Genomic DNA, 21557 nt, shown 5'->3' on the forward strand with positions numbered 1-21557 from the left:
TGTTTCAGCAGCATGTGTTTGTGAACTAACTAAGTAAACACTCACCCAATGACGTGCTTCGGTCTTTAAACCCGTACCTCTTAAACACTGTGATTGATGAGGTGACGCGGGTGTTTTTCCTCAGCTGTTATGAAAGAGGCCTTGTAATGAAGTTAGCGTCTCCATGCTGCGTTTATTCCACTTCGAGTCTTTATTTCATGTTATGTAACGCTGCCTCTAGACAAACCGTACAAAAGTGTTTCAGCCAGTGAAGCTTTCGGTGTTTTGAAAGCAGCTGCTAACCTTCTTTTCTGTTTCTTCTGCTTTGGCTTCTTCTGTCAGTGGGGCCGAAGGCTTGTTGTCCTTTCTTCTCACAGCTTTAGCCGAGCGCTCCAGGTATCTACAGTACATGTGACTCCACGTTTCCCTTTAACCTTTGACCTCTCCGTCCCTTTTACTCCAGTTCTGTTGTCCTCACTGTTCCTCACCGGCTCTCCACCCTCACACCGACAGCTTTTGATAAACACACACACCAGCGGAGGTCAGCGGGTCGGTGAGGGTGTTGACGCTGCAGACAGCTGTGAGGATACTGCTCAACGCATGCAACCGCCTCTTTATTACTGCACTTTAAGCCGTGAAAAAATGATGCGTATTTTACCTTGTCGACTGTCACAAGGCCTGACCCGAAGTTATGTTTGTTTGTAATATTTAACAACAAATTGTTAAACAAATTATTTTATAACTAATTTATATTAATATTCGAGTGTATATTAATTAGATTAAATTATATTAAAACTACTTGGCAGTAATCGATTCTTTGCAGGGGTCTAACGGTAGTTAAGTTTATGGCCATACTACGTTTATTTAAGTGTCTACAAAGATAAGTATTTGCAACCACAACATCAGACCTTTTATCTTTAGTGTGCGACTGCTTAGTAAGTCGTAGATGAGATCTTCTGTGACACCCTGCTCTAGTTTTATCGGTTTTAATTCTCATACTTTTTTAATTCCTAATATTCTTATTTAATATATTATTATCATGCCTTTTTTAAATGCTCATTTTTATCATTTTTTTTGATGAAAATGCTGCTGTATGTGAGTGCAGGATGAGTCATCGATATTTGTGTTCTGTTTGCCTGGATAGGCAAACTGTGGATTTTTATATTTTGATAACTTTAAGTTCACTTGAATATAAAATGTAAATATTAACTATACAAACATAAAATACAATAATGGTCAAAAATGTTGGTCAAAGTTGATGGCAATTGATGTTTTACCTCTTTATTCAAAAGTTGTTATATATTTTTAACGACGTATTTTAAATTTGTGTGTGCTATCCATGCTGTTATTAAAAAAAATGAATGCACAAAAGTAGAAACAAAGCCCAGGAGAATTACTACAAAATAACAGAGGGAATCAACAAATGAAGTGCTCTTTTCCAAAATGCTATAAATCCATTTTCTTAGACCCATACATTTTGTTAATATTCAATTTTAATTGTTAATTGTTAAATGAAACCTCAATATTGTCGATTATAAATTCAAAGTTTTTTTTTTTTTTTAACGCTACAAATCCATCCTTTTTTTCCCAAAAAAATAGTTTTTTTTAAACAAACAAACAACAGAACATGCAACATATGACATCAGGGACTCATACTATAAATTAATATAAATCAAATAGATGCAAATGCATGCAATAAATAACAGTCAAATAAAATAAATAGTAACAAACTAAATAATAAAATAAATATGTTTCAATATTTTCCACCACATACAACAAATAATAAAAAAATAACACGCATACAAATAACACTAACGAGGGAATTCTGATTGGTCGAGAGGACATATCGCAATTAGGCTAAAAACAGGTTCGGCACTTATAGCACTTTGGAAAGAAACGCATCTTGCAGAACATTTTAAACAATGAAATATAGCGATTTGGCATGAAACATTGATGGAGCAGTGAATAGATTTAGTACACAGCAAAATGGCATGACATGACTCGTTTAATGCGTTTTGGAAAAGAGCTCTTCAAATATTAATAATAACAGTTCATTACTATTATTAGTGATAATAATCATATTAGTAATATTAAATATGAAACATAAATAAAAATGAACAATCTATATCAATATTATGTCTGTACTATAATTATATTAATAGGATCAAAATCTGTAGTCAATGTTTATTTCCTATAGTCTTTATTTGTGTTTTTTTATATATTCGGATAAAACCCATATTACTTGATATACTGTAATTTGCCTTTTATTTCCAAATTTTTATGTCTGTTAAAATATACGCCTATGAGCCTGAAGCAGCATTAAAAGCAAATACTGTGCAAATATGCCACCCAGCCCGGACATCACTATTGTATATTTAAATACACCAGAATAATCAAAGATGGATTACAGACACATGGATTAAAATGTGTTAATATTGGATTTCATGCAGTCATTTGGGTGCAGAAATGTTCATTTGTGGTTCAGGTTGAGCTGTTGTGTGTATATAGCAAGTGCGTGTGTGTATATCTGTGTGCGGCTATGTAACAGCAATCTGTAACACCCGCTAGAGTCTCCCACACAGAGCACAACCAATCACAGCAGAGAATCATCAAGGTCACGTCCCCCGGATCTCTCAACGCATCCATCTACCTCCCTCTCCGCTGCTCCCTCATCCTCCTGTTTGTCCCATAGACGGCTGTGTTATAAACGACACAGTTATTAATCTTTCTGAGATACCTCACCTGCTGCATCTGCATCATCTCATATATTCTTTATGTCAAACTACTTTGGTGCTTTTGGCACTTTGGCTTTCTTCAAACGGTTAGACTCGCTCTTCCCAACTGTTCCCTTTCTACCAGACTATTAGTGTGAATCATTTTAATGAATTGGTTTGTTTGGATGCCCGCCTAACCCCGTCTGTACCCCTGACACGCATGAGTAATCTTTACACCTGTATTCTCACTCCTCAAACAAACACAGGACTCCAAACCTCCCGCGTTCCTCCCGACTCAACCTTTCATCCGCATGCACTCATGATGTACTGGTTGTGTGTTTTCTCTCATCAGGCAGCTGTATGCGGCGGAGGGAGCGTGTCGACTACAGGAGAGGGGAAGGGACAAACTTAAAGAAGGAGGTCTTCAGCCTTGCAGGTCGAAAGAAGAACATCTAAAGATGACTGTGCCCGAAAGCCCACCTGCAGAGAGCGGCCACAGAAAGGTATTCGTATTTTAAAGGGACAGTTCAGCTAAAAATGAAAATTCGGACATCATTTACTCACCCTCGAGTTTTTGCAAATCTGAGAAAATAGATATTTGGAAGTGTGCTTGTAATCAAAGCGTTCTTGGCCACCATTCGACACCAAATGTCTTTATAGAGAATGTGAAGCGGAAGTCTCGCCATATGTTGCATGTTGCAGTGGCGCCGCCATCTTGAGAGGATCATACGCTGCTGCTATTATTGTTTTTGTTATGTCAATTGACAAGCTCTATAAATGTTGTGATGATATTTTCGAAGAATGTTGGAAAGCAAACAGTTCTGGGTCACTTTGGACTACCATAGTCATTTTTAGTAGTAGTGATGCTCAACCAGTGGTGCACACGTATCTCATAATATATCAGGTAATTAATGTATTGCATTTGAAACCTGTCTATTTATTATGCAATGATTCAAAACGTCACTTACTTCACAGTTTTGCATTAAGATAATGTCTCTCCACTCATTTTGTGTCGCAATCATAGCATTCTGTGGTCTGAACAGCAATACAAGCTCTGTGTGTTCCCTACAAAGGGCTCCGGTGCTGATAACCTCCTTGTGTGAAATGAATAAAGCCTGAGCAAACCTGTGGCTTATCAGACGGAGCCGGTACTGGACACACAACAGCATCAGACAGATTCTGTTTTCCCAATCAGATTTACGAGCGCTCGCTGGCTTTCTGTTCCCTTTATGTCGTGGATTAAAGAGCGGAAGTTGTTGGTGCTGTGTGTTTTTGAAGTCTCATGGAGACGTAATTGCAAATACTGTAGAGTCCCTCCGTCCCTCCCGCGGTCGGTTATCTAGCAGGAAAGCGTTGATACACAATGGCCTATTTTTAGTGGCTGTGTCATGTTGCTTTGGCCTCCGAGGCAGACGGGTCATTGTGCTCCTACAGGGAGGTGAGGCGCAGAGAGAAAGACGCCGTGTTTTATACCGTCCCGACCCGCTGAGGTGACGGCGTGATATCTTACACGTTTCAGCACCCTGGGCTCTTCCTGTTCTTCAGCTCATGCCTGATTTTTGCAAAGCGTCTGCAGTTTCGTAAGAGCTTTGTTATCGGGGAGACGGTCAGAGTTCGTCCTGATTTGAATTTCTTGAAGTTTTTCATTAAGGACGCTTATATTAAATATTGTGTTGTGTAATATAAAATCAGATTAGATTCGAGGTTGAAAAGCAAGTGTGTTTTTATTTACCCGTGACAGATTCCGCTGGTCCGTGACCTCAGCTGTGCCAGTGGAGTTGATTTATTTTAAATGCCGCACACCAGCACCGCAGAGACCGAACTGCCTTCGTGGAGTTTGAGTCGTAATGGAAAACATTGTCAATCTGGTTTTTCTTTCCCGGTGGAACTCCTGCCAGAAACTTGCGTCCTTTTATACGCACTGTGGACAGGAATACACAGAATGAAATCAATAAATATTTTATAAGACTGATAGTTTTAGCTGTTACTTGAAGATGTTAATAATGTTTATTGCTTTATGGGATACTTCACCCAAAAATATAAATTCTGTTGTCATTTACACCCCTCGAGTTGTTCCAAATCTTTATTCATTTCATTGTTCTGATGAAAACCGAAAGATATTTGGAAGAAAGCTTGTAACCAAACCAATCTCGCCCCCCATTGACTCCCATAGTAGGAAAAAATTGTTTGCCCCCGAATTGTTTGCTGTTCACTTTATCATTTGTATCTTGTTTTGTTGAACACAAAATGAGACATTTTGAAGAATGTAGGACGGCAAACAGTTCTGAGGCACTTTTGACTACCATTGTTTTTTTCCTACTATGGGAGTCAACGAGGGGCGAGATCGGTTTGGTTACAAACATTCTTCCAAATATCTTTCTCTGTGTCTATCAGAACAACTGGAAGGTGAGTAAATATGACAGAAATTTTGGGTGAAGTATCCCTTTAATAGGGTCAGTTCTGTGTGATCAAGGGCCGTAACAATATCAGATTATCACTACACGGCTATCGTGGCCTGGTCCTGCCTAGCGATATTATCACGGTACCCAAAGCCCTTTTTAATAAATCAATTATGCTATCAGTCAAATTCATCTCTAATTTTGTTTATTTTGTGTTTTGTCTTTTGTTTGGTCAACCAATTACAATCCAAATACAATAGTAGGAAGGCAGAGACTTTTAAATAGGTGCTGAATAGATAACGATATTAAAATATTGTTTAACACAATATCAATATTTGTGGTTTTAATATAACCGTTATTGACAAAACCGGTATATTGTGACACCTCTAGTGTGATCAAAATATAAGGACTCTGTTTTTGTTGTTCTCTTTCAGAACTTTGCCACTGATTTCATCTGTAAAGTCTGATACACAATCAAGTGTTGGTAGGGTGCCCCAAGTTATTTGTTTTTGTAAATCTTAATATGTGCAAGATTTATTTTATACATCAAACCTTGTTGGCTCTGGACTGTCACAAAGCGTTATTTGCACGTTAAACATTAAAGCAATGATATCCTGATCTCTCTTTATTTCTGTGGGAGGTTCTTCTCAACTCCAGTTTGAAGAGGTTTTGAAACTAAAGTTCATACTGGGATGTAGTCTTATAAAGTTAGACGCTGAAAAGGAAATGGAGAAGAATATGATGGAAATGTGTTGATGTGACAGCGAGAGAGGTTTGGTTCACGGTTCAGCGAGTGGGATTATAGAATAAAGGATGTGAAAACAGAGGGTGGGTGTGCGGCCTGCAGGCTTTTAGTTTTGTCGAGTCCCGCGAGCCACGATGTCTGCCTTCTCTCCTCTGATGGTAGATCAGCAAACGGAGATTTTTGATCAAGTTTTAAATAGTGGAGGATGTATTGTGTACTATAAATAAAACAAGCGGGATCAAATGACTTCATTTGGGACTAAACCAACTTCTGGCTCATGCCCTTGAGTTTATCTACAGTATATAGCTTTGGTAGTATTTTGGCACGATTTCACTCCAACTCTGGTTACAGGCGCAACTCTGTCTTAAAGCCATGTTTAAGATATTTTGGATGTATTGCATGGCTCTGTAAAGTATTTAAATGACAAAGTTATGATTTCGTGAGGGTTAGAATGCAGTAGTTGAAGACGTTTTACAACCAAGCTACTGTCTGTCTAACTTTGACTGTAAGACATTGGACATGTGGTTTTGTATGAAGTAGGTGCCCCGAGCCCCTGCCGACCCCTCTCATCCAGCTGACTAAATATGGATCTGCTTTAGAGAACGAACACAAGCGGAAGAGAAGCGACACACTGGGGTCATTCCTCAATAGTGTACAGCTGCAGATAAAGAGCAGACCTTATTTATAGCATCCTGCTATTTAACAACATAAGACCATTCATTCAATCCAATACAAACCTCCAGTCCACTTCCTGCCCTTAGAGATAGCACAGAAAAACAGGGCTCTTTTATGACACGTGTGTGTGTTCATAAAATGAAATGGCTTATATTCTTGTCAAATCTGCACCGCATGCATCTTCATTCGTAAAGCTGTTTTGATCGACTTCTCTTTGTCCATTGTGCAGCAAACTCTTCCAAGAAAATCACTTCAATGAAAGAGTTTTCTGTTGCTTTGTACTTGTGCAGTCCTGGTGTTATTGTTGGTCTCAGATGCACTCCCTGTGACCGCTTGGTTTCATATCTTGACATCCTTGTATACCTGTTTGTTGATTTTAAATTCAATTGAAATGTGTTTCTATAGCACTTCACAATTTTCCATTGTTGAAAAGCAGCTCAACATAAAATACAGTAGAGACATGAAAAGAAAAAGACATGATATGGAAACAGGATTTAAAGCAACACTATGTAGATTTTTCAACCTTAGACTCTAAAATTATTTCAGTGGTAGAACAACTCTTAAAGGGACTGCCGGTGGTACCTGAGCAGTCTCATAGCTGCTACGACCACACTTTGTACGTTCTGTGTTTGGGTCGGTAAACACATCCCACACCCTGAAGAGTGCAATGGTTTCCAAACAACGTTCTTGCATTCGCCCGGGTTTCATCAGCTTAGAAAACAAATTCATGTGTGTTGCGCTGCCCACAGGGAAGCTTATACAGCACCATTATTTACAACACTGGTTACGGACAATTGCGCTTATAAACCACATGGGTGAGCAAAATGTTCAATAGTGTTGCTTTAAGATGATGTGATGATATTATCTGCTATACTGGTGATTTTTTTTCTGAAGCTTCAGCAATTTTCTGTATAAGCTTTTGCTTATGTGTTGAGTGGACGAAACAAAAATGTTTTAGTTGTGAATGTAACAAATCTTTTGACGGACGATTTTATAAAAACAACAACAACAACCAAAAATACTGTCGTTCACTAGGGCCGGTCCTTAAGGAACAGGAAGAAAAATGGAATTTGTGTCATCATTTACTCTCTCCCTCAAGTTTTTTCAAATCTGTATAAATTTCTTTGTTCTGATGAACACAGAGAAAGATATTTAGAAGAATGCTTGTAACCAGATTTTGGTAACAAGCATTCTTCTTTTTTCTTATTAGGGACTAAAGTTGCAAACTAGCGCTTTCTATAATCTCTGTGTGCAGTCCATTTTTCTTGTCCTTGATGTTAATTTTATTGTCCCTATTCAAATAAAATAAAATTAATGCTATAGAAATATATTTCACTTTAAGTTCACGTTAGCTAATGCATTAAGTGATGTTAACTAATACAACCTTTGTAAACTCTCACCAATTATTAGTTCACGTTCCATCTTTCTTTCTTTTATTATTATGTATCTAGTTTTTTGTTGATTTGATGTCAATGTGTGCATACGTTTGTTCTGTTAGGAAACACGATGCTATATGAATAAAGCATTGTTAAAGCTTAAAGTTTGTGTTGTTGTGTGTCTTCTGTCAGGCATCGACAGCGGGCAGTCTGTCACCTCGGCGGTCTCTCTATCGGACCCTTTCTGATGAGAGCGTGTGCAGTAATAGAAAGGGCTCGTCCTACGCCAGCTCGCGGAGCTCCATGTTGGACCAGGCCATGCCCAATGACATCTTGTTCAGCAGCACTCCACCCTATCACAGCACGCTGCCCCCTCGCATGAGCCTCAGTCAAACCACATCCAACCTCAAGAGTGAGTGTGACACTCCTATATATCAAACACCACACCTAACTGGCACTGAACTATGTATGATGATATCATGTCAGTCCAACAGTAGGTGAAATATTTCTTTGAAGCAGTTCTCCTTAGGTTAGTAACCATCTGAATGTTTTATGATATACATCAGCAACTGAGCGTTCTGTAAGAAGCCTTCCCTTGCTTGTTCTCTCAGTTTCAGTCTCATAAGGTTATTCCTGACCGGAGAGAACTGTAGCGTGCAGTGTTTAATGTGACATGATACATTAAACACGAGGAAGGAGAAAATGGCATTGCTAACACAAGGCCTTGTTTAGGATGTGGCGCGTCACAGACTCCTCCCTTCAGAACTCAGCCGTCTTTATTAGGATGCTCAAATATCGATGTTGTCCAGTAGAGCATCCTCAAAATGTGATTGGTCACCTTAAAATGTCTGAATGACATGTTCTCATCCAGTGCAATGAGGTTCACACATTTTGATCATAAGTTGCATGTATGGGTCAAATTGATCCTTTTTTCTTTTTTTGCCAAAAGTCAATAGGATATTAATTAAAGATCATGTTCCATTAAGATATGTTGTAAATTTCCTACAGTTAATAAATCATTATTTTTGTGAGAGGATGCTGGAAAATCGAGAACAAAAATGGCCGGACACAAGCTACAAGCAAGGGCTGCTCAATTATGATACGAATCAGAATCACGGTTATTTTGGCCATGGTTATTATTTAACATGATTACTTTTGAAACACCATAGAAAATGAGAAAAATAAATGTAAAGACATAGCACAGCTGAACAACTCTGAAGGGAAGGTGTGCGATGTGGATTTTTATTTAGTATCATTGTGTTTTTATAAATTGAAATCTTTGTGCAGTGCGTTTTAAAACCTAGATCATCGTCTCTCTGTGAAGCACTGTGGTCACCCTCGGGTGTTTTTAAATTGTGCTATATAAATGTAGTGGAGTAGGCGGGGCGAGACCGTGGTTCGAGACCGGTGAGTAATTGTGAATGAGCGCCAGCTGTGCGCACACAGGGCTCAAATCACGTAGGAGATAGGGAGCATATAAGAGAACGAGCGACCGGACCGTTGAAGAGAGAGGACCGGGCCCGGACATTATTACAATAACATTATTATTTATATTAAATCTTTATTTTAACTGTCTTCCAGTTCCCGCCTCCTTCCTTCCATATCTTGAATCTTGTTACAATAAATAAAATTGTATTGTATTGTATTATTTACGCCACAAGAAAAGATTTTTGCAAAATGAAATGCGGCACAATAAACGGTTTACCTCGATTATTTGTTTTTAATAATTGTTGAAGGCCAAAATTGACGATTAGGATAAATTTTTGACTATTTGCAAAGCCCTTCTACAAACTTCACTCGTTGCTGCCCACTGAAGTTTGGTATCTCTGTAAACCTTCCAAAATGTCCACTTTTGGGTTCATCTAATCTCCACAACGTCATTACAGCGGTAAGCCAATAGAGAGCTTTTAAAACAAACCTGTTTCTTCTTAGCAGCGCTCTGCTACAGCACCTCTGATCGACAACTTTTCGTTTTTTCACATATCATATTTCCCACATCAGATTCCAGAAATCTTACAGTATTTATTCAGCATTCAGATGATGTACAAATCTCCATTTAAAAAAATTGACCGAATGTCCCAAAAGATTTTGTGCACACTGTGAGCCCCTATTCAAGATTCAGATCGTCTATCCAAACTTGAAATATAAGATGAAGACATTAAAGTCCACGTTATCACAACACAATAAGCAAACAATCACATCTAATTCCGTGTCAAATAAACACATTTAACAGTTTTATGAAAGTCTGTTCATTACTGCTGGGTTTATCACAGGGCCTGCGGTGTTTCAGATAGGCAGATCGCTGTCTTCCGTGATGAGTTTCTGATTATTTCCACAGGTCGGGTTTTTTCTCTCACTTGTGCTCATCTAGTGAATAGTCTAATTTGACGGATTGCACACCTCTGAGGCTTAGGGAGAGAGAGAGAGAGAGAGAGAAGGGGAGTTAGAGAGAGAGAGAGAGAGAGAGAGAGAGAGAGAGGGATTAGATAAGAAGAATTAGTTTCACCTCAAGCAGAATGTTTTATCCCCTCACATCATTTTCAGAGCTTTGTAAGATGGGAAAATGTTCACGGCGTCTACCGTCTATCAGGTCGAGGAGAATGAGAGAACCACGGCGAGAAGTTTGGAGCTATGCTATTGATTGAAACATGAGGCGGCGTTTAGAGTTCCCTTGATGGCTGTCAAAGAGGAATACATTTACTCCAAAACCTAGTCCGCTACCTACCTAGACTGCTTTTTAAAGCATTTGATGACTATTTTATACCCAATTTGTGCGAGTTGTGTATTTATTACTATTTGTAAAGGTTTTTCAAAAGTCCTCAAGGAGACATTAAAGGAACAGTTCACCCAATAATGAATAGTCTGTCGTCATTTACTCAACCACAAGTTGTCCTTTTTTGCAGAAAGATATTAGGACGAATGCTTGCAACCAAACAGTTCTTGGCCACTATTGACTACCATAGTAGGAAAAAAACTATGTTGAACACAAAGGAAAGCAGACAGTTCCGGGGCACTTCTGACTACCATTGTCAATTTTTCCTACTGTGGTCGTCAAGGGTGGACAAGAACTGTTGGTTGCAAGCGTTCTTGTTCTTGAAGTGTTTAACCAAACAAAGAAATGTATACAGATTAGGAACAACTTGATGACGGTGTATTTATTTTGGCGCGAACTGTCCCTTTAAGCAGGTGACCAATTCAACACCCTTTATTCATGGTCACTCCCACTGTCTTCATTCCTGTGACCCGCTGACAGATGGTCCGAATCGGACGCCAGACTGTCACACTATCTCCATTTCTATCAGTCACCATCACCTCTGGTCTCGTGTCTGTGCCGAAACTAAAACCCAGAGAAGCTTGTTATGATGCTGTTAGATTGACGTTGACATGTTGAGAATCTGTGTGTGTGTCACTCATCTCTCCGTCTGTGTGTTTGTGTCTCCTCAGCTGAGTTCTGGTTTTCTGACGGATCCCTGGCGGACAGGTCGAAGTTCAGTGACCCGGGTCTTATGCCTCTACCAGACACGGCTACAGGCTTGGACTGGTCTCACCTCGTGGATGCGGCCAGAGCTTTTGAAGGTACAAACCGCCTCTGCCTTTCTCCATCTCATCCGTGCATCATTTAATTGAGAAAGCCGCCGGCCTCGTTTTGAGGCGATGTTCATGCTAGACGCCCAGACAAAACAGCCAAACGCTGCCACCTACAATTAAACACTCAGGCTGGTAATTGTCACCCCCTTCTGCCCCTGAGCCATTTGCATCTGAAAACATGCCTCTGTTAGGCCCGTGCGTGCCTTTCTGTCTTTTTCATTACTGTAAATGGATTAGTAAGATGCCCATCATCATTTTGTTAATGGCATTTTATTTATTCAAGTCATTTAACCTGTTTGTGAATGTTGTAGTGGGTCACATGACCTCGAGGGGGGCGTTTCGGTTTCTTTTCAAGAGCGTCTCTAAATTTGTGTCTAGTTCATAATGGCATGTCTGGAAAAAACGATATAGAGCGCCGTACACAAAGACAAACCCTCAGAAACAGAGGACGTGACAGAGCAGGAGCCACCTCAACAACAGCTATAGTTCTAAGTATATTTAAATTCACAATTCATGACAAGTAGAGCTCATCTCAACTATAAAAGTGCTGTCCATATTGTGGTTTATGGTTATAAAAAATGATGAAGGATTATGGGATGTACCTCCTAAAGGCTTGTCCACACCAGGACGATTAATCGCGTGTGTTTATCGTCTACATTTAACACCTCGTTCCTTAACAAAGGGCGCCGATGTGACACATGCACAACGACGAAAAAAAAAGCTTGATTTAACATAAACACCTCAGGCTCTTTATTTTTTAATTCACCGCGTTAAAAACAGGCCGACCAATGAGATTGGCGCTTTTGTTTGCGTGCCTGGAGCTGATGAAGTTACTGTAAAACACGACTTGGTGGCGCTCAAGAACAAAACGGTCTTGCCGAGCACACATTGACGAAGAGGAAGCAAGATGATTTCTTCTTCTGTGTGATAAGAGAGTGTCAGACGTACAATGTTGCGCAGCGCCACCTTGTGTACCGGGGTGTTACTGTTGTTCATTAAGCGCCATCTATGTCGGGGAGTGAATTTGCACGTTCAGTCAGCTAATTGACAGTGAAAATCGTTTGGGTATGAACGCAGGAAAAATGTCTTGCGATAACCCCTTAGTCTTTAGAGGTAACACAGAGCATACATTAAAATGCTTATTTTTTGTTTTGATTCACTTTTAATGTACCTTTATGTGGTGTCATATTTGTAATATGTGGGATGGTCTGGTTTTCGCTAAGCAGATGCTAGAAAAACAAAAAATAATATGCTAGTTATGCATGTAGACAATCACAGAAAATCAACGATATTATTCTAATGTAAAGAAAAATATTGAGGTATCTGGCATTGTCAGAATTTAAAAAGATAAAGTGGTATATAGATACTGCCCATCCCAGTCGACCCTTAACCTTCTGGTTCAGGGTTGAAGGTCAGTTCAAAACTGTTAAATAGCATATGTATCCAAAAGAAATCATCACACCACATTATTTACAGTTATATTCTTATTATTTGTGTCATGAATTTTAAATCAGCTCATCCTCCTCACGACAGGGTTGAACACTCAGAGATCACACCACTGTATACAGTCCACTCATCACACACTATTCAAATACTCATTTACTATTGTTATACTCTTGTTTATGGTTCATCGTGATATTAATAACTCATAAGTATGTGTGTAAAGTGCAACCATCACATTTGACCCGATTGTGTCTGCTGTTTTCTCTTCTACAGACCAGCGCGTGGCATCTTTCTGCACCATGACGGACATGCAGCGAGCCGAAGCCCTGCAGATCTCCCGCGAGCTCACCCGACGTGTGGCGGCTGCTGAGGGAGCCGCCCTGCAGGCGGGGTCAGTTAAACACGGGCCTGTAATCGTAAACAAGAAATGGCATCATTAACTGCTGTTATAAGAGCGCTATAGATTTTTTTTATCATTATATGTGTAAAATTGAGATCTTAAACGCATCCAGAATAAAAAAATTGTGTGTTTACAAAATATATATCTATGTACTGTTAATAATAAATTTGTATTTGAAAAAGCATACACATACATGTACATGTATATGTATTTACAAAATATCTACATGTCTTTATTTATATTTTCGTATTATTTATATTTACATATTCATATCAAGTAATTAAAATGATATATAAACATTTATACATTTTATATGTTATATTTTTCTAATAATATATGCATGTATGTGTTTATAAATACAAAATTATGTATACATATAAATATAGATACATATTATGTAAACGCAATCCTAATATTTGGAGTTTAATATTTATTTTCTCTTCCATATTTCGTTCTTTAGCAATGCCTCTCCGTCCACACTGACGGGGAAAGTCAATCAACTGGAGGTCATACTGAGACAGCTGCAGAACGACCTGATGAAGGTAAACGCTCTCTCTCTTCTGCACTCCAGCAGTCCTCAATGTCTCTGTCAGCTTGCCCACCGGCATTTTCTCACACATGCACTCAGTCCGGGTTTTAAATGCGAGGAAATGCGTCAGTCGCGTTTCTTACATTACTAGAGGAAGCGTTCTGAAGGGAAGGATGACCGAACAATGCTGTAATGGGCACCCAGTACACTAAACTGCCACCGTGTCAGGCTGGTTTCATATCCTGCTTCCTGACATTTGAAACACACGGAGCGACCCATGGCCAGAAATACATCGCTCTGAATGTGACTGACGAATATACTTACTACTATATTAAATGGTGAATATTCACAATGTCGATGCGGAACCCTCAAAAGAATAATTTATCATTTGTAGTCAGAAACCTCTTTAAGGAATAGTTCACCTAAAACTTAATTTGCTCATCCTCATGTTATTTCTATCTACAAACACCGCAGGTTCCCTAACATGGAATTCACAGTGTTGTATCTTTTTTGGCAAGAAGCCGAAATGTAACATCTTTGTTCCGTGTCAGCCACCGTAGTCCTCCAAAAGGGAGGGGGTAGTGAGCCATTGGTTGCAATTCGCAACTTTACCACTAGATGCCGCTAAAAAGCATATGCTGGAACGTCAAGGCAGATACTTTAAACTTGTTGGCTGTAATCCTGATTGAATGTTTTATTTTTGTGACCAGGAGAAGGAGGACAAGGCTATTCTCCAGGTGGAGGTCCAACACCTGAGGCAGGACAACATGCGACTGCAGGAGGAGAGTCAGACTTCTGCCGCACAGCTCAGGAAATTCACTGAGTGGTTCTTTCACAGCATCGACAAGAAACCTTGACGGAGACTCTATCTACCCAGAGAGAGAGAGAGGGGTAAAACTGGACCCAGACTCTCCGTCTAGGGGACCAAAGGAGATCCTTGAGGGGGGAAAACCACTAGAGAACTCTATCGCTGAAGCATCGAGATACCGTCCAACAGATGCTTAAGCGGCATTGCTGTTCCTGCAGCCAATTCACATTCGAATGTAAAAATATACTTGACTGGAGGACACTTTGTTGGTGCTAGTTGGAGTAGACGAGTAGGTCAACCTACTAATCCTTCACATCAGGTGGTAGAAACTGAGAATGTACTTGTACCAAGTCGATATCATCACCTGAATCGGACTCTTACAAATAAATCGAGGTGGATTATGAATGTAACACATCAAGACCTGACGGCTGGATGTCTTGAAGAACCCAGTTTTCATTCTTCACCTGCGGTTTTGGACAGTTACGCAAACGGAAGTCGAGAAGTCAAGGTTTCAAATCAATCTTGAAGTTGTCTTTTGAATCGTTTCCATTAACCCTCATCGAGTTCTGGCAATAAACATGGAGTCACTCAACTTTGTTCCTGGACCGATTCAACCATGTTTCTGATTCATTCTGTGTTTGTTGGGATTGTGCCTCAAAGGGAATCAGAAATAAGCTGGTGTATGCAGCGTTTTTGATCCTTCTAAACATGCCTTCAGCTCACCGAATCCTCATGTGTGTGATGACAGCGCTGTCAAATCTGAAACTGTGTGAGCCACATGCCAAAATGTGTTTATCTCTGTACAGATCCTTGGATTCACTGTCTAGTATTTAACACTGTTATTTAAGCCTATTTAACCCAAATTAGTTTATTTTAATAAATAAAATCAAAGGAAAGGTTGTGTGAAGGCTGTCAGCTGTAGCTTTGTCTGGGCTGTGTCTGTAATGTTAGATTTATCGGTCGATTTGTCTTTTCATTCCAACATTTGGACGCTGCTAGGAAACACTGTTGGTTTCTTTGCTTTTACAAATGTGTTTCTTTGTAAATCTGTTTCATGGAAGAAGGGACATTGGTTGCTTTTTTTTAAATAAATGTAGATGTAAAAGATATTTGCTTCTTTTATTGGTTGGAGTGTACGCTATGAATGAACAAAATAAGGGATGATCTCAAACCACTTCATGAATCATAGAAAACATTTGAAGAACTCAATTTGAACTCCATTTTCCCCTGGATGAAAAGGAAAGAAACTAACTTAAAAAGATTCATACTTTTAATACAATCTCACAAAATTACAAATCTCCCCCTTCCAAAATCTATATATATTAATCTTGATTATATTATATAAATTCATATATAACAAATAATAATTTTAATTGAATCAATAATATTTTATATAATATAACATAATAATAAATAATATTTTTATATATACAATTATATAATATAATACTCAAAATATAATTTAATCAATTCGATTTTTACAGTGTTATATTATATAATTATTATATTTTATATATAAGATTTTGTTATTATATTATATTATTTCTTAGAGAGCTAAGAATAAATTTCTTCTCTGCAAGACTTTACATTGATTGATTGATATGATGACATAAAATGTGTTCATCTTAATTATATTATATAATGATCATTATGTATTTATATTATATTCTATACATAAGATGTCATTATATTATATTATATAGGGGTGTAACAATATGATCGATTTCGTGGTATTTCAATAGCAAAATTGTCTCAATATTATGGTGGTCACATGAAGCGATAGGTCTTCCAGGCCTAACATAAAGAATGTGAGGAAACATAATGGATGATAGCTCTGTCAAGGTCCAGCTAGAGCTATTATTCAATTTATTACAGGGAGTTTAAGATCATTTGACCCTCAGCAACAGTTATAATTACAGGATGAATAAAAGAGGAAAGCATATGACATGGTTAATTTGTACATCACTGTAACGTTCAATATTTGTCTAATAAATACTTACGACATGTTTCCAAGACTTTATTTGGCTTAATAAAAATAACGCAATGAATATCGGCTCAGAATACCAAGATATTATCGTACTGTGAGATTTTAATATTGTTACATCCCTAATATTATATTATATGAATATATAAGAAATAATATAACATAATTAAGTCTCACATTGATTGACTTGATGATGACATGAACATTTTTCCACTTCAGTGGACGCAGAATTATTGTTGCCATGGGTTTTGTTGCCATGGAAGCAGCATATTCCGTTAAGGACCCCTCTGGGAATACCTGTCTGAGAATACATCCATGTCTAATGGCCTCTTATCAGCCTTCCACAGATGGACCACCTCTATGCTGTGGACCGCTCGTGATGTGTATGTCAGCAAGAAATACTTTTTATCAAATGGGTTTTTAGTTTTCTATCCTATCCATTTCTATCCTAGAAAAAATTGCTATTTACTCGCATGTACAGTGAAACATTTAATCCTTTTCAATGTAAAAGAATGATTTCCCAATCCTACAGGCTGATAATGTTCGATTCTCGCTCTTTAATATTCAGCAATGTTTCCACATTAATACAGGTTTGAAATCACATGATGAAAATAAGCTGATGAGAGAATGTTTTTTGGTGACCTGTACCTTTAAGAAACATGCGGCTCGACTGTTTTATCCGCTCTCAGTGGTTCCTGTAAATGACGTCTTTGTGTTCTTTCTGTTTTTATGTCAGTTTTCTTCAAGCTTCAAAGAGGCCAAACTCATAAATCACGTTAAGATTAAAGAATCTCCTTTCCATTTATCCACGCTATAAATCTCTAAGAATTTCTTTACAACATCAGAGATGTCTCACGATTGAAGTGGTAGACGTGGTGGGAAAGGCGAGGAATTCACATGTACAGTCTTCGAGAATTCCCGCAGGAACCGAATGACATGAATTAAGGAAAACGTTTCTGTTCTCCACATGTTATCAGGACGGGCACATGAGGGCAAGATTTCAATTTCAGTCTCTGCAGAAGTTTGTGTTCTGTGGACAATAGAACGTCAAACAAGTTTGAAACAGCATGAGGGTAAACCACATGGATTGAGCTGCTCTTTAAACAAGACTATACGTAGCTAATAAAAGCCTCACCGTAGAAACGATTTTCCCACAACACACAAGGAGAGAAAACATCCGACTTGTGACCTGGAGCCAGCAGGAGACGTGTTTGGACCGCACGACAGATGCTGCGTTCTCTACAGGGACGTCTTTGCGGGGACCGATCGAATAATTAATTTTGCATGTTGCTCTATTTTAGGAGTTGGATCATTTCTTTTTTTGATAGGTTTTATTGCCTCTGGAAAGCTTGCGGTGAGCACAGCTGTTCGTGTACGGCGCTGTCCAAGGCTCCTGTGCAAAGGATTCTGGGTAACGGAGCTCAGCCAGACACCAGCTATAGTGATACATGATGACTTCATACACATCACAGCTTCTCCAGCAAACTTTGAGTTCATGTGGTTTTGGTGCAGCATGTGAAGTTTGAAATTGTCTGAAGTTGATGTTAAGCTGTATAGAAGGGACCTTTCACCCAAAAATAAAAAGTCTTCCATCATTTATTCGCTCTCATGTCAATTTAAACCCGTGACTTTCTTTCTTCTGCAGATAACAAAATAAGATATTTTGAAGAACGTTGGAAACCAAACATCACTGAACCCCATTGACTTCCAATGCATGAACGCAAAAGCCACATTTCTCTGAATATCTTCTGTTGTGTTCCACAGTAGAAAGAGTCATACACATATTTGGGATGAGGGTAAATAATGATGATAAGCACGATAAGACAATATATCCACCCACACATGGATCCATGTTTGCACTACGAGTACGATTGCGTGATATTCATGTTTCCTGGCAGACGAACAAAAGCCATGGCATACAGAAGAATTGCATTAACCCAGCCAATCAGATTACAGTCTGCAGTTCATGAAAGCGTTTGTCATTTTTGTGTGTGATATGAAGATCCATGGCCTCCAAGACCATTGCTCACCCGCCGAACACCTGAGCTCACAGCCGTGCTGCTCCTGTGGTCCTCTGAGAGCATCTTCTGACTGTCATCAAATATCTAAGATGAAGAGGCGTCGTGCATCATACCAGTCAAAGTCAATATTCAGAGTCTTGGCTGGAGCCCTGACGCGTCTGTGCGTTTTGTCTTTATTATGTGGTTCGTGCTGTGCTGGACAGTTTGGGCAAATTCGATCTGCCAAAGCGCCTGTGTGTACAAAACATGGCGCGAGTCGGGTCTGTAAGAGTCTCGCCTAATGGAGAGGTTTAATCTTTGTCTGAAAAGTCTGCCAGTAAAGCAGATGGGCTGTCATACTGAGAAAAGCCCCACTGCTGGAGGCTTCAGGGTGATTTCTAAGGGTGTGTTTGGGGTATATGTGTTTGAACGCACACCAGCGGGAGTTTAAATAATGATGAAAGCAGCCGAGCGGAGGTTTTGGCATGCGGTTTAAAGGGACATTTGGATGTCATGCTACATTTATTATGTCCATCACAGTTATGGTGTGCGAGTGTATAATCTGTGAGAGAGAAGAGCCGTTGCACACCGGCTGTGAGTGTTCTTAAAGTCGCCTGCTGAAGAGTTTTTGCTTGTAATTGTTTCTCCTACACAGAAATCACAGTCTTAGATTCACAGAAGTCAGAGGTTTCTAAGTTTCCTCAAATGTTTCTCGTCAAGTTCCTCAAGGACCAATTAGTCTGAGATGATTTGTTCATATTAACGGTGTAGTTCTGTAGTCTAGTCTTATCAAACAATATGTACACAGTTTGGCTTCTTCATCTTAGAAATTCTTCCTGGTATTTTTTATCCTTTTTTTAAACGTGTTTTATCGTTTTTTTATCTGATTGTAGTTTTATTAATATTGAGAATTGTGTATATACATTTTGTATTTCATTTATTAACTTACAGTTTACCGTATTATGTGTTATTTTATTTATTTATTTAATGTTCGGATTTTGATTTTATTTCCACATTTATTTCTAGTAAATAATTTAAGGACCTTACTTGAACCTTTTTATATTGCTTAGGCAACATTTCTTATAATCGTTTAGTTTTTCAAAAAATATTTCACCTATTTTTAATTTGATTTCAGTTCATACAAATTGTCAAAATCTAATCAAATCAATTTTATTGTAATTTTCCGATTTTTGTTTAAGGGTCAGGACTCTGCTCAGAACCCGCTTACTCACCTGCCTTGTAGACGAACCATCTGTCCATCAAGCCAGAGGAGCAAAACACAACTGTGTGTGTATGACAATGGAGGAAGATGGACATCCAGAGGTCAGTGTTTAAATACAGAGAACTGTTGTGAAGCGGTGCATGAGACACATGGTGATGATGTAGGGCAGTGTTGGCTTGCTCTCCGGGAGACTGCATTTATTTATTTATTTATTTATTAGATATTATTTATAAGATCTTTCTTGTTCTATAAACACAATGCACCGTGCTGTGTTTGACCTCTCTGTGATTTTCTTATTTGCTCCTGTTAAGCTGCTTTGGAACAATGCACATTGTGAAACACGATATATAAATCAACTTGAATTGAATGTGCCTGCAGATGCAGGGGATTTTATCTCCGTGTTGTACATCTACAACATTACTGCATCTACTCAATACATTGACCAAAAATAACAAAACTGCACAATATTGAGAAAAGCAAGCGAGGTTTAGATAAATGAATGTTTTTTTTTTCTTTGTGTAAAACTACTAAAGCGAGTATTGATGTCTGTTTTAAATCAGACAGTGAGCGCCGTTACACTGTCCTGACTCCCATCTGAGCTGAAACTCAAGACATTCGACCTCCAGCAACATTACTGAATAATGTAATATCAAACTGGTTCAAATCGAACTGAATTAAGAGCTCAAAGGTGAAAGTCAATATACGTTGAAACCTTCTAACCTTACCCTACCAACCTGCTGTATTGAGATGATGGAGATACATCTAAAAAGGTTTTATTCTGAAACGACACGATCTATATGAGACATCAAGTAAATATTCCTGATCCCTGTTTATATTGTATTTCACGTTAAGGCGTTGAGTGTTACGGTTGCTGTATTCTGCCATACTTAAAAGAACAATGTAAAAATCATTATAGAACCTTGTTTTGCTCATGAACACGATGTGAGAGGCTCAAAAGGTCAAAACAGTCAACTGCAACCCACAACTCAACTTGACCTGCTGTTCTCTGTGTGATAATTGGACTGAAAGTAATTCCAATCACAATTTTTCTCATCTCTTTCTTTGACTCATTACTTAATTGAACTGCCAAAACCATAATTAGTTCCGGGATGATAATTGGATGGCAGTTGCTGAAATAAGTCTCGTTCACAGCAAAGACGACAACTACAACTAAAACAGTCGCTCTTAATTCAATGCTGCTGTCCATGACTTTTGGCTTTCCGTCGCCCTCCCTGTTTGGAACATAAAGGGTAAGTAGGATGTATTAAACAATTTCCGCAAAATCAAAGCCGACAGCAATATAAAAATTGTAAATTGGATGAAGGTGAAGAGACAGAGTTTAACATTGATCGTTTATGTACTTGCTCAACAACTGATTTTGAGAACTGGGGTGTGAATTGACACTTTCATTTGTATGTAAACTATTAAAACTCTATGGATGCCATGAGAGAGAGAATTAAGGAGGCGTGTTTACTTTGAGGGCGTTTTTTGTCTTCCGTTTCTGGGAAAGATGATGGGCGACATTGATTTTCAATTGTCTGAAGCTGGAGTCAACAGCTCAGATTACTGGAGCTTTTATAACTCAAACTACATTTCAACGAAGTTAAAGAGCAGACACACTTCAGCAGGTGAAGTTGCATGTTATTGTGTTTTAAAGGGGTCATATGACACGGCTAAAACTAATATTATGGTTTG

The 21557-nt window shown here is 38.6% G+C and overlaps 1 protein-coding gene across 4 annotated transcripts in view; it reads left to right on the forward strand.

The window, feature by feature from the left end:
- The window catches only part of LOC130431469 (signal-induced proliferation-associated 1-like protein 2), an 82876-nt gene extending 67121 nt beyond the window's left edge, over positions 1-15755 (forward strand). For 3 of the 4 annotated variants that reach the window (XM_056760510.1, XM_056760512.1, XM_056760511.1), the window contains 6 exons: positions 3046-3196; positions 8081-8300; positions 11333-11464; positions 13193-13310; positions 13780-13861; positions 14559-15755. In XM_056760510.1, coding sequence (XP_056616488.1) covers positions 3046-3196; positions 8081-8300; positions 11333-11464; positions 13193-13310; positions 13780-13861; positions 14559-14705 — 850 coding nt within the window. In that variant the 3' untranslated portion in view covers positions 14706-15755. Of the gene's footprint in view, positions 1-321; positions 2125-3045; positions 3197-8080; positions 8301-11332; positions 11465-13192; positions 13311-13779; positions 13862-14558 lie in introns of those variants that run through there. The other variant, XM_056760513.1, reaches the window with a different exon arrangement.
- Positions 15756-21557: the final 5802 nt, after the last annotated feature.

This window comes from Triplophysa dalaica, chromosome 11 (assembly GCF_015846415.1).
Source record: "Triplophysa dalaica isolate WHDGS20190420 chromosome 11, ASM1584641v1, whole genome shotgun sequence".
NCBI lineage: Eukaryota > Metazoa > Chordata > Actinopteri > Cypriniformes > Nemacheilidae > Triplophysa > Triplophysa dalaica.